Source organism: Pangasianodon hypophthalmus, chromosome 14 (assembly GCF_027358585.1).
Source record: "Pangasianodon hypophthalmus isolate fPanHyp1 chromosome 14, fPanHyp1.pri, whole genome shotgun sequence".
In the NCBI taxonomy this organism is placed as follows: domain Eukaryota; kingdom Metazoa; phylum Chordata; class Actinopteri; order Siluriformes; family Pangasiidae; genus Pangasianodon; species Pangasianodon hypophthalmus.
In genome coordinates, this window is record NC_069723.1 from 10395644 (window position 1) to 10409915 (window position 14272).

Sequence of the window (14272 nt, forward strand, 5' to 3'; positions counted from 1 at the left end):
TGTATACAGTTGATTGCAAACGTTTGCATACCCATAGGACATTATGAAGACCAGTACACTGATTCATAGCAGCAAGACATTTATTGGTTTCAGAGCTGCCTCCAACCTCTTTTGTATCCTCTTAAGAGCTTTAACAGATACTGCTGTCTTCAAATCAAGTCTGGAGACTGAGGGTCATGGGAAAACTATTTTTCTGTTTTGGTTGTCTTTTTGCAGGACACACACATTTTCGACCCACAAACCAACTTTTGCACTGAACCGCATTTGCATTTATAAGCATACTTTACATATACATCCTTTTTTGATCAAAGGATTGATCAATTATGTTAAACCCAAAATCCTGGTATACAAACAGTATATAGTATAAAGTATTCCTATTTTAACCTCTAAATCCATAGATGGGCGACAGAATAAAGAAAAAACAGTGGCTGTTGGGCATGAGGGTTCCCTGAAAAGTTTGACGAGTATGAAAATGAAGTCAGTCATATGTAATGGCCTACCCAGTCACTAGATCCCAAACCAACTGAAGACTGAATGGGAGATTTCGGACTGACGTGTTATACAGTGCTCTCCACCACCATCAATAAACAACAACTATATTAAAAAAAAGGAATATCTTTTGAAGCAGTGACGTTCATCCTTCCAGTACAGCTCCAGATACTTGAAGAATCTATGTCAAAGTGCACTCAATACTTTGTTGAATACAAAGCCCGATACAATTTGTTGTTTATCACGTGTCTAAACGTGTAGACATGCACTGTACAGTAAAAACTACCCCTAGTTAAAATAGTCAGCCTTTAATAGCCTGCATCTTTAAGAGAGGACTAACTGGAAGGATGAGAGAATTAACATATTTGCTTCTATGAACAACATACTATAAATAACACACACACATATCAGGGTATTAAGTCAAGTGTTTTCTTTATTATTATAGATTGCTAACTTCAAAGTAATGTCTCCATTTCCAGTTCAAAGGAGATTCTGTGTGCTTGACACATTCAGTAGTTCAACCATTGTAGTTATCCATCTCACTTTGCGTGAGAAACATCACATATATATGCTAAGAATCCACTATTATGTTTCATACTAGTCAGATAATTAATCTTCTAATATATTTTAATCTTTAACTCTTAAAATCTTTAATCTTTTTGTGCTGTTTTATCTTCAGTAGAAAATCTGAAATAAGTGGAGTGTACCATCAACTAAAAGAGTTGTCCTATATAATCACACTACTTTGTCCACATTATCTTTCACATTGTACAACATTGGCTGTTAATTCTGTTTAAATAAGTTTCACTTTATTTAAAAGAAAAATGAAAAAAGCCACTTATTCTAAGAATATTTATGCAGAAGGATATATCACATATATGTAATCACCCAAAATGATTGTTCTATCAACAGGTAGAATAAATTAAAAAGGAAAAATAGAAAATCCATTCGTATTTTAGTGTACACACATCGAGACAGGAATGAGGGAATGCATTAATGAACCTTCTAAAAATCTGTCCATTTTCCAAAGTATGCCAAGGTAACTATTTTGAAGAAACTATATTCTAATGAGCAAATGAAATTAAATTTATTTGCTCATTTGCTGATTTTTGTTTTATACTATAAAAAATAAAACAAAGAGAAAGGAATGTTACCACATTTTTCTCCATCACTAAAAAAACAGTTGAAGACTAAGTTTCTCACTCAAAGTTTCAGTGTTTTAAAGAACTACTAATCATCATCTACAATCACAATCGCTCATCTCACTTGCATGATACATAATGAATCTGATTAAAGCTGGTATGTCAGTGTAGTTTCACCTATACAGTACATTTTTGCCAAATACTTATAACCACTGGGTCCAATATTCTGCCTTTGTACTAATGCCCTACCTTCTCAAAGCTTTCCCAAACCCCAGATGTGTGCGACAGGCTGTGTGTAGTGCAGATATCGGAGTGTAGATATATAGGTGCTCAGTAGCAGAGAGGGGAAAGAGAGAAGGAAAAGGATTTAGTGGGAGTCATTGCGGACGTCCTCCTCAGGAATGTGCTCCTCAGGTAGTAGCTCTTGCTTGTCATCCAGCAGCAGGAGGCGCTGATGCTTCACACGACGCACTGAGATCAGGAACAACCCAACAAGCAGCACGACTGACATGATGGCCAGAGTGGCGACCAGGAAAAAGGCTGAGGGAAAAAAATTAAGAAAGGAATGCGGTAAACTGATTTTAAGAACAGTCATAAAATTAGAAAATGATTATTAGGAAAAATCATATAATTTGTATTATACATGTATAAAAATCTCAGAAAGACCTGTTACATGTTCATGTCATACTGTCTTACCTGGAGTCCAGCGAGCCCTGTGGTGTCCATGCTCCTCAAATACCCCTACAGGAACATTGCATAATTATGACCATATGACAAAAACACAACAAACAGATAACCACTACTAAGGTTTATATAGGTTTGCTTTCACATATTAGAATTCCTTTCGAACCATGGACTGATTGTGGAATTCCATACATCACTTTTTTATATGCAAGTTACCAAAAATGTTAGGCAACTGTTTGCTGTTTTATTTATTTATTTTTTTCTTTTTCCCCCCCCTTTGGTGCCAACACGCAAGCAAGTGAAGATCAGCACTGTTCATGGCATGGCATGTCATCAAACAGGAATAGCTACAAAAGTGGATCCATTTGCATATAAAAAGTTTTTTTTAGACGTGCAGGCCAGCACAAGATGTGGCTTTCAGTGCAAACACTCGCACACCAAATGTAAGCTAATTACAGCACTCCAGTCCTTTGAAAGTCAGTTTTATAAATCAATAAGGCTGTCCCATCTCCTCCACTGACCATAATAACCACTTCCCTGATGTAACAAAACTTGAACCAGGAAGTAACGTTGACAAGTTGAACCAATCGCGCTACACAGCATGTGGCGCTTAGTTCCAATAGCTTCCTGATGCAGACCGCACCACTGTTCGATGGAAGCAAGTCCAAGACCACTATTTTCAGGAGGGCCAGGAATCTCTGGACTCCTCCCAGGCTTGAAAACAGCTTTCACATTTCAAAGGTATAGAACGCTGGAAAAAAAATGCAAGTGTGAAAAGTGTCTGTACAGCTGTTTCTATGACAATGTGTCCTTTTTTTTTTTTTTTTTTTTTTTTTAACTCTCACACAATATGCTGACAGAAAAAGAGGACAACTTTAGTCTAAGGGCATTTTCACACAGGCACATTTTTTCCCAGACCAAAGTGTTTTTGCACCAAGGCTTTGAGAGGTGATTTCATCCCCAAGTGCAGTCCAGAGGACCAACAGTGGTATGGGGTTTGCTTTAATTGAACCTGAATGCGTGTGAAAATAACCTGCTCCTGGAACATGACTGGCTGCCTCCTATTTCAAATTTAATAACAGTGATGAATGCTATGGTCTGTAAATGTGTTTTGCAGTCTTGGTTCTGGAATACACTGCCCTGCACATTTTGTTGTTTTCCACCCAGTTCAATCTAGTTCAGGCTTGTTAATTGGTTGAGGAGGTACACTCTCTCTTCTCAATATAATGAGCAAAGAAGACAAACACAGGTTACTACATTTAAATTCTTAATTATTTTTGAAAATGAGCATCTTTGCCTGAGAGGTGTCATGTGAATGGTTGATTGGCGCCAAGGTAAAGAAAAACTAATTACATAAATATTCATATGTTTGAATATTACACAGCAGAAGTGCTGTGAAAATTGCAAAGTCAATCAGTGGTTCATAAGGAATTCGTCTATATGAAAGCAAACCTGAAATTATGGCACGTTAAATGTCTACAGGCAGGATTGTCAGAAGCACTCCCGTACGTAATGGAGGTTAACATTACCAGCCCTGTGTACCCACTGCACAGCAGAGAGTGCAGTTTCCCCTACTGATCTTCCCCAGTTTTCCCAGCATTGGATTCGAAGGCTGTTATAGACTCCCAGGCCTTCAAAGGAAATTCTACAGACAATATTCCCTGCATGTTTTTGGTCTAGCACACCCATTTCAGCATATTAAAGGGCTTTCTATTTGCAGGAGGCAAGCCCAGAATTCTTGGATTTGGACACAAGTATTTGGGTGGCTGTCTGGTATAAATGGGTTTCCAGGGCTAAGCCCTCCTTCTCTTGCAAGGAAGAATACATAATTTTTTTTTTTTGCCATCCATATCATTTATTTATTTAACAAATGGCATAACATGGATTTTTTTTTTTTTTTACTTTTGTGGAACCAAGAACAGCAACAGCACCAACGATCATAAGTAGATATACACAGAATGATATAAAGTAGGGGCTGGGGCTGATTTCTTTCTAGTCCAGACAGTAGAATCACTGCATATCATTGACTGTTGTGTTAAGTAATTATAGCTTGGGAAACACCCCCTAGATTTCATGTTAATTGGGGCTAATTTTTATAGGCCTTGTTCACTGACACAGAGGGTGCATGTGGCAAGGCACAGTAGCAGGTATAATAAACATGAACAAGGTGGATTACTTTATCAGTCACAGTTATTTCAAAATACCTCAGGAGAACCTAGATGCAAGTAGATGAAACAAATATTCCAACTTGTCAAAGTACAAATTACATGAAGGGATAAACAACAGAAGCATAAGATTAATGTGGCTTGAACAAAAGCAAGCACCAGCAAGCAAACACTTCTGTTTACCATGCTTGCTATTGAAAACAGAGACATGGCATCACTATGGACTTATATGGACCATCACTAAAGGTGTTGCCCATCTGTCCTTCAGCAAGTGTGCTCCTGTGGGTTTGCCTAATACTTTTATATTTAGTTCAATACTGTGACCAGCAGTCACTGCCTATTTATTAATTCAGGTACATTAGAAGAAAACCAAGAACTACCAACCTGAACATCATTAAATAGATTTTCTAAAATTAAAACTACAAGTAACTCAACAAAAAAATAATATCACCTGCTTCATGTAAAACTGCATCCCTTCATTCAAACACCATTAAACCATTTATAGAATTTATTCAACTCTATATAAAATCTCCTCCTACCATCTTTCCCAGCGCAATTGGACATGCATTCCTCCAGGGTGCTGTAACGGTTCTTGTTGCCTTTGCAGCCTCCATAGATGAACTCCTGGCAAGACTGAGTACTCGGCTCAAAGTAGAACATCTGGAAAGCGGCACGGCATGGCCCAGAGTCAGCCGGCGCAATGCAGGCCGCTGTGTAGCGAACACAGTGTTTACTGATGCTATGGAAGTAATTCATTTTCATTCATGCAACTGAAATTTGATGAAATTTGATGAAAATGGCATGTTACCATATCTCTCATCTTCAGGTGTTTTCTTGGAATCCACAATTTTCACTACAAAGAGAGGTTACAACATTACAAACCCAATCCACACATAGTTTCAGCCTCAAATGCTCCATCCACAGGCTGCTAATATCTTTTGTACAGTTTTCTGGCCAAAAGCTTCAGAATCTTATAGGGTGCAATCTGACTGGATCTCCACACTTCTGTGTATATGCACTTCTGTGTAGTGGTTTCCAACAAACTTTTGAACACTGCAATAGAATGACCTTTTCAAAACAAGACACAGTCAACAGACTGGGGAAAAAACTAATTGACAAGGCAACCACAGAAAATCTCCAAGGTTGCCATGTCAGTTAAATTGCCTCTTTCTGTGATGAAAAGTACCAGGACTCTGGCTTGCAGGAATAAACTGTAGGAAACTGCCAATTCCATGGTGATGATGATCATCATACAGTAAACACCATATACATACCTGTACAGTTTTTCATGCACTCCTCCTCAGAGTTATAGTTGTTCTTATTTCCACGGCATCCACCATATCTGAACGGTTTACATGTGCCGCTTGTGTAGTAGTAGCGTGGGATTGAGGCCCTGCATGGCCCTACCTGTGGTCCAGCCAGACACTTCTCTGAAAATAAGACAATGAGATGTTACTACCTGCCACACCACTAAATCCAGTCTAGGGGCCAACAGTCCCCAATTACAAATAACTGAAATTTAAAAGTTAGTAATCGGTGAGTCTGATATGATAATGCCCTTTAGCCAAATTAAAACCTTTCATTAAATAGTCTCCTAGGCGTCAGTGCCTATGCTCTTAAGGTCTCAAAGACAAAGAGAAACTACAAGAAGAATATAAAACCAGTAAGAAAGAGCACACTTTAAAATAAATAAATAAATAAATAAATAAAAATAAAAATCATACACACCTGCATACTCTTCTGATGTCATTTCAGCCAAGGGAGCTTCAGAAGATTTAGCTGAGGATGCACACATGAGATCAAGAAACAATTTACCACATGAGTATTTATTCTAATATGAAACAAGTTTAACAGTATATCGTAGCTTTATCAAACTTTTTTATAAATTGACAGGAAAAACTTCTTGAACAGATAACCATATTAGATGAGCCCTGCATGTTCATTTTCACACCAATAAACACAAATGGAAGAGCTATTACACTAGACCAGAGCTAGGGCAAAACAGACTTACATGAGTGAAACACATTGAGAAGAACAATATTTGGAATATGAGGAATGTAATGCTGCAGAATTGTGTGTGACCTTTGTTATTTTGATCGTGTATCAAAAGTCAAACTGACCCTCTTAATTTTAACTACTGTTAACGTTAATAGTATACACTATAAAGCAATTTAGTGGGCTATATTAAGAAGGATGTTACCTGTGACGTCTTGAGACAAGGTCTTTCTGAACTTTGGAGATACCGAAGTATCAGTAAGCACATCACCGGTACACAGAACAAAACTTTGTACAAACGTAAACTTAATGTTATGTTTCTAGGAACATAACATTCTCTTTTCAACAGTTCTGAACTTCATGACTACAATGCTACACAGAAGTGCATGAGCAGTAGTTAGCAGTATATTGTTGAATGTCATGTAAAATAATTATACGGTAGTCAAAAAAATGATTAAACTAACCCCTGTAAATTCATGAAATCATAAAAATAGCTTCATTTCAATTTACCCATAGCTTACATAATATAAAATTTTGATCGGTAACATTATACAGTTACATGGTGATAAACAACAGCAAATATCATGTCAAAACGCACTTGTTTAACAGCCATACACAGGCTACAATTTACATTTCCAGCTTCAATGTTTTATTAGCCTACACTGTTAATGACGAAATAAACTGTCAGTGCAATAAATGAGCAAAAGGACAAATCTGTGTATCATTCTTAAATTCATAAAATGCACTCATGTGGACAACCAGCTGAAATTGTTAATTCTGGAACTGAGAGTGCACAGCACAGAAGCTCATGTCTGTTAACAAAGCCCCACTCAGAGACAGGCGTTTCTTGGATGTAGGTTGCTATACTGAATGCCTCAGCAGTGTCTGGGAGGTTTTTCCAGGCTGATAATGACATGGGAGTTGTGCCATGTTCAACTCTAGCCTCAGTAGAGTCCAAACACAAGCCCGGGTCTGACAGACTGAGTGGGATTGAATAGTGACGGTATTCCTAGTTTGTGACCTACCGAGCCAATATCAGAATGTATTTTTGATAGACTTCAAAGCACTATTGTAAGTCGCTCTGGATAAGGGCTTCTGCCAAATGCCATAAATGTAAATGTAAATGTAGTGACATGCAACTCAGGGCACAGGATGCACTCTTTTACACAATGCTGGTCACTACAGAATTCAAGGATTTTATTTGAATTTTTTTATTTGTATAAAAAGAAAAGAAAAACAGTCCCACACATAAAGGTTATATCAAAGAAATAATGTTCCATTACAGTAGGGATGTAATGATACATTGTGGCACGATGCATTGCATTGCAAAAATGCGATGAGGTGCATCATGGCAATGTGTAATATCAGCATTCTATTAATTATGTATGTAATGCAATTGCACACCAGATGTCCCAGTCTGCGCATCTCACAGAGTTACAATATTCACTCACAGGTCACTTTAATAGGAACACCTGTACACCTACTCATTTATGGAGTTATCCAAATCAGCCAATCATGTGGCAGTAGTACAATGCATAAAATCATGCAGACTCAGGTCAAGAGCTTCAATTAATGTTCACATCAAACATCTGAATGAGGAAAAAGTGTGATCTCTATGACTAGATGGGCTGGTTTGAGTATTTCAGAAACTGACGATCTCCTGGGAATTTCACATAAAGTCTCTAGAGTTTACACAGAATGATGCGAAAAACAAAAAACATCCTGTGAGCAGAGGGTCTGCAGGCTGAAACACCTTGTTGGTAAGAGAGAGCAGAGGAGAATGACCAGACTGGTCTAAGCTGACAGGAAGTCTAGAGTAACTCAATTAAGCACTCTTTACAACCATGGTGAGCAGAAAAGCATCTCAGTACACGCAACACATCAAACCTTGAGGTGGATGGGCTACAACAGCAGAAGACCACATCAGGTTCCACTCCTGTCAACCGAGAACAAGAATCTGAGGCTATCATGGGCACAGACACACCGAAACTGGACAGTTCAAGACTGGAAAAAGACCAGGTGGTTTTTTTTTCTAATCTTCAACTGTCCTTCAACTGACTGAAAATCCCAGGAGATCAGCAGTTTCTGAAATACTCACACCAGCCCATATGGTACCAACATCCATGCCACTGTTGAGGTCACACAGATCACACTTTTTCCCCATTCGGATGCTCAAGCTCTTGACCTGTATCTTCATGATTTTATGCATTGTGCTGCTGACACATTATTGGCTGATTGGGTAATTGCATAAATGAGCTGGTCACACGATCACATTCTTTCGTGGAGAGTCTGCGAGATTCCTGTCCCAGGAATCATCTGCACTTGTGAAGTGACCGATAGACTGATAGCCCCGGATTGCAATGACCAGCACACATTATATGTTATATGGTTACACGACCACATTATAACAGTTAAAATGAGTTCTTCAGTAGCTTTCAAACAACACCATCCACATGCCTCTGTGATCTATGGTACCCAAGAAAGAGGTTGTGGAATTCTGACATTTTAACCAACTTTACTGCAGAGCTCATTATGTTTAAGTTGATCGTTTTAAAAGTCCCCAGGTTAGACAATTTGTTCATTCAATCAAAATTTCTAGAAGAATTTATTAATTTATTTATTTTTAAGGTATAGTGAACCTGTAGTACTTTTTGTTTACAATATTAAACCACTGTTAGTAGCATTTTTTTATTTATTTTCTTTTATACAGTCAAAAATGCACATTGATTTGCACTGTTTATTATACAGAGATTAAAAAAAAAAAAAAAGTCATTTTATTCATAATTTGTCTTCATTCATTCGTAGATTTTCTAACAATCAAATGTAACAGTGAATTCAGGCATCGTGAAACGTATCATGACTGGAGTTTGTTTGGAGTTTGATTTCTAGTCTGAAATATTTAGTACATTTAGCCTGCTTTCTTTACCGTCTGCCTCACTACTGTTTTTTTGCCCCCATCTTGTTGAGAGCTCCCCACAGTGGCAACTAATGGATTTATCAGTCGACAAAGAGAGCACAGAACCCATTCTGAATTCATCATAAAGTTTCCTCGAAAAAAGTAATTAACCCACAACAGAGGTCACTCAACCGGTTACTCAATAACTAGGTGTAATCTGAAACAGCCTGTACCGTCATTCCTGCACAGTGACGATTGGCTCAGCACTAGCTTTGCTAAGACACAAACAACGCAGTATTGTGCAAAGCAGGAAGGAGACATCAAACCTTTCATTATTCTAGTCCATAATTAACTTTATTGGATATTTTGCTTTCCGTAAACTAAAAGGGAACTGAACTAATATACAGAACTAATATACAGTAATATAAGTAGCTGGCTGAACCAAATCATTTTACCACTATCATTTTACTTTTTACTTTTTTTACTTACTATTTTTACATTTTACTCCACAAAGTTATAAATATTTTTTATTAAAAAAAAAAAGATAAAAAAAAATTAAAAATAAGTGTTAAATTCACATGATAACGCTCTTAATTTATGGTCTCTCTAGAACTTTCCCTTATCTCTCATCAATGAATGAACATACATATACCGTACTTTCCAAAAGTCTTAGGCCCTCTATTTTTTTTTTTTACAAATTTTGTTATAGATTTTTATTTTATGACTTCTACACTATTGATTCAGTACAAAAACATTTTAGATTTCCAAACATTAGTTTTCAGGCACAAAATTAAATGTTACAGAAAAATGTTTGAATGTCAGTAAAGAAAGCAGCATATTACGTAAGAGACACTTTTCAGACAAAAAAAAAAACATAAAGAAGGCTGCTGGATTTTGCTGCAAAAATAAGACACAAGTGGGACAATCAAAGTCTCCAGAAGAACTGTGGCTGCTTCTGCAAGATGCTCAGTAAAACCTACAGCTCATTTCCTTATAAAACTGCACTAATTGTACTCAAGACTTTTTTTAAAGCACAGGGTTGTCTCACCAAATATTGATTTTGTTTCATTTATTACTGTTTACTGCTCTTTATAGTATTTTTTTTAATGTAGAAACATTTAATTTCATTATTTTTAAAGGCATCTTTGCTCTACAGCATTTCTTTGCATGTGCCTAAGACTTTTGCACAGTACTGTATGTGTGATCTACTTTACCTTTAAGCTGTACCGTGAGGAACTTCACAATAATAAAAATCATAGCATTTCCAAAATGGATCGGCAGCCATGGCTTTTCAAATAGAAGAAGCACAGGTGTCTGTTATTAAAGTATATATCTATAGATGTGTGTGGTCTGTTTTATCTGTTGGTTTGGCCTCCTGTTTAATTGTCAGTCTTTCCTCATAAATAAGAGCATCAAAAGACAGAATTAGTAGTTTAAAACGCAGCTAAGCTTCTTAGCTAGCTAAATTGACTGAAGAACATAGTGACAGCTAGCTAGACCTATAGATAAGCAATGAACACAATAATCAAGCATAACTTTATACTTAAATTGTATTAATAATATTTACCAACTACAATGATAAAATAAAAAGATATAATAGTAGTTAAGACTGTTATGGATTTGGCTACTGTCCACTACTGCAACTCTGAGCACTCTGTAGGTCTGACTGGCACCAATATGTTTAAGTTCGAGATGTTAGTCATGTTCATTTCCATTTAAGTGACTGGCAGTTGGTTACGAGGTTCCTTTCCTTTGAAATGTCTCCTAATCATCATATGAAGAAGCTGTTCATCTTGGCAGGACAAACGAAAACCCACCCTCCCACACTCCCGTTCACACAGCATCTGGGTGTTACTCACAATGACGTATTGAAAGCCAGTTGTCCAATGAGTGTTAATCTTTTACCCCCGTTAAAAAACAGTGTGTACTTTAATCTGTCATAGAAGCCATGAGTCAATACAGTTCTATCAGCAGTGTGTCTACAGGCTTTAAAGGAGATTTTCACACAGCCTGCATTGTCCACTGAAAACAGTTTGCGTAAAATGAATGATACTTCAGTGAGACGTGATCATCTGATTTCACTGAAGTTTTAAGGGTGGCCAGGCTTCTCATGTAGTTTTAAAACAATCGCCTATGATCAGCAGATACCCTGTGCTCCCACAAGTATAATCAAACAATTTATGTCTCCCTCTCTTACATGTACCTCTTCTCAGGTGCCAATTAAACTAAAAAGGAAAAACAAAAAGCAAAAATCTCCACAAATTAGGTGTGCTTAGACATCTGTCCTTACACTGCATTTCAAACAGACTTTAATATGGGGAGCAAAAACACTGTCTAATATGCTGCCTATTTAAGCCAACCTCCTTCCAGATGAAACGTAAGAGTAGTGGCAATATTTTAAAAAGTTCGCAATGACATTATAGCATTTATTCAATATTTTGATGTATTTATTTATCCAAAGAGGCATTATAGAATAACCAAATTAAATAATAAAGAAGTAAAAACCATTTGTTTGCCATTGAAAAATGTGTAATGTGTCTTTCATAGTTAGGATTTCAAACTCATCAGACAGCTTTATCAACGTGTAGAAGAAATATCTCATCAGCAAAACTCCCGCGATAATCTCAGATATCAAAAGTACATTGTTTTGCACGGGTTATTCTGTTTTGTCCTTCAACATGAGCAGTGCATTATCACATCCATAATCATGTCCAGGACTGAACTGAGCTAGATGTTCACAGCCATCATATCTACTGTTCAGACACAGCTCAAAGACACACACACACACTTACCTGTTACGCCATTACAAGCATTCTGACATTCCTCTTTTGTTTTGAAGTTGTTGCTGTTTCCTTCACATCCCCCATACACAAACATTTTACAGGTTTGGTCAGTGGCATCGTAGTAGAATCGGGGGAAGGATGCCCGGCAACGACCTACTTGTTTTTCAAGACGGCAATAATCTGAAATACACATAGAGAAGAGGGTTTTAAACATTGTTTTCCCCTCAGCCACTGCACTGGTGGTTAATCCACTGGTTTTTATTTTAAATAAATAAATAAAAGTCTATTGTGCACTTAAACAAATGTCCACCGGTATTCAAACTGTTCTACCATGTTTTCATGTTTTCAGCTGTCATTAAATATAATTTCCTGCACACACCAGGAAATCAGAACCTTACATAAGAATACCAGTTTAACAAGTAGATCAAGTGGGAATGAAGAAACACAATGAGACAAAGGCCAGAAAGAAAAAAAAAAAAATGCTGCTCTACTACATTTTTTTGCTATCAGTCCATGTTTTATTTCAGCTCAATGACACCTGGCTGAATTTGTAAAGCAGTCTGTACAGCTTTTGGTCACTTTTCAGACTAAATTTTTATTTTATTTGTGATTATACTGCCACAGTTGCCAGTTGTCTGGCCCTGCAATATATTAAAAATGTACTGGTGACCACTTCATGTGAAAGGGTGACAGAGTGGCCTGCCTTATATTAACAAAATTATTTATCAGTCTATTGAAAACTTGTGTTTTTATCAAAACCCCAAACCCAAACCCATGTAAGAAAGACAAAGCTGTAGCACACATCTGCTTTAAGAGTAGGATGCTGAAAAATAGACTTGTACTGAATGTTAAATATTATTCCCTTTTTTTTTTTTAAACACATTTCATGTGTTTACACTTGTTCACATTTCAGAAGACATTTATAGAAACAAATATTTCACTAAACTTTCACCAGTTTTTAAAGTTTTGTTGTTGTTTACTCTGTCAGCAAAACAAAGTACATCATGTATCGTGAAAAGGTCTTCAGTTTAATCATTTTATTAGCTTCATTTTATGGCGCATTGCTATTGTTTTGAATCTAAAACTTCAGCCTACAGTTTGAGAAACGCAGATTCACCTTCACCAATTATAATGGCGTATTATGCCATTTAATGTGGTAAAATGTGGTAATATGTGGCTCTGGAAGTAATACAGGTTTTCTCTGACTGGAAAATAATATCACGGAAAGAGTGTGACATTAGTGACGGAAGCCATGTTTTTTTTGTTGTTGTTGTTTGGTCTTTACCTGTTGAGCTGTTGGCGCGGGCTGAGACCTGAGTCTTGAGGTATGCTTTGGAGTGGTCGCGCGCTTCCAAAACACAAACATCTTTGCCATCTTTCATACAGTTGATGAGGAAGCATTGGGGTGAGCCATCAGCTGGAGTCTCAATCAGGGCTAAGTGGCAGTCTTCTCTAGTACAGCAAACCTCTTGACACTCACGCTCGTTGGAAATGTCGGCCAGGTGAGCTGAATAGTTCGCACCAGCGTCCCAGGATTTCGGGTTCAAGCCCTGGTTCAGCTCGGTGAATACACATCCTTCCTGCCCGAGAATTAATCCTGCGCCAGAAAGGCACACAAAAGCTAAAAGAAACAACCGAGCCATGGCCCAGTTTATATCTGCTGGACAGTAAGAGTCGCTTTCGTCGCAGTTACAAATCTATGTGCGTGTAATTCACACAGGTGTCTTCCGCTCCACTTACCAGCAGTTCACTTCCTGGTATACTGACGTCATTGTTTGTCTCGCTGATGAGGATCTGCTTCTCCATTCTGCGTGGTAACTATATTCACAAACAAAAATCTGCAAAATGTATACCAAAATGTCATTTAGTTTTACTAGAAATGGAGTTAATTAAAAAGTCCTTAATACTTATTATTTAAAAAAAAAAAAGAGAGAAGTAGTTTACAGTGTAATACCCTGACTGTACATTCCCAAATGTTATGGATCTTGAATTTGCATTTGGGAAAAAGGAAGATAATCCTTTGTCCTTTTTCCCTCTCTTTTCATACTGTGCTGTTTAGTATGTTAAATAATGTTTTTTGTTGTTGTTGTTGTTTGTTTTGTTTTGTTTTGTTTTTAC

General features: G+C 37.2%; 1 protein-coding gene across 1 annotated transcript; it reads right to left on the reverse strand.

Annotated features, from left to right (window-relative positions):
• Positions 1–904: 904 nt before the first annotated feature.
• On the reverse strand, positions 905–13907 carry spint2 (serine peptidase inhibitor, Kunitz type, 2). Its single transcript, XM_026924136.3, has 8 exons — positions 13440–13907; positions 12164–12334; positions 6209–6259; positions 5755–5910; positions 5289–5333; positions 5020–5190; positions 2328–2372; positions 905–2171 (listed from the first exon to the last, which is right to left on the reverse strand). Exons 1-8 carry the CDS (start codon positions 13795–13797, stop codon positions 1999–2001), a joined length of 1170 nt encoding a protein of 389 aa, XP_026779937.1. The 5' UTR covers positions 13798–13907; the 3' UTR covers positions 905–1998.
• Between the last annotated feature and the right edge of the window lie 365 nt (positions 13908–14272).

Excerpts from the sequence above, each read along its gene's own strand:
- spint2 (XM_026924136.3), bottom strand. The coding sequence starts at position 13,797 with ATGGCTCGGTTGTTTCTTTTAGCTTTTGTGTGCCTTTCTGGCGCAGGA. Across the intron at positions 5,191-5,288 it reads ACCTGAAGATGAGAGATATG|CGGCCTGCATTGCGCCGGCT; the intron begins GTAACATGCCAT and ends TTCGCTACACAG. Across the intron at positions 2,172-2,327 it reads CAGGGCTCGCTGGACTCCAG|CCTTTTTCCTGGTCGCCACT; the intron begins GTAAGACAGTAT and ends TTTTTCCCTCAG.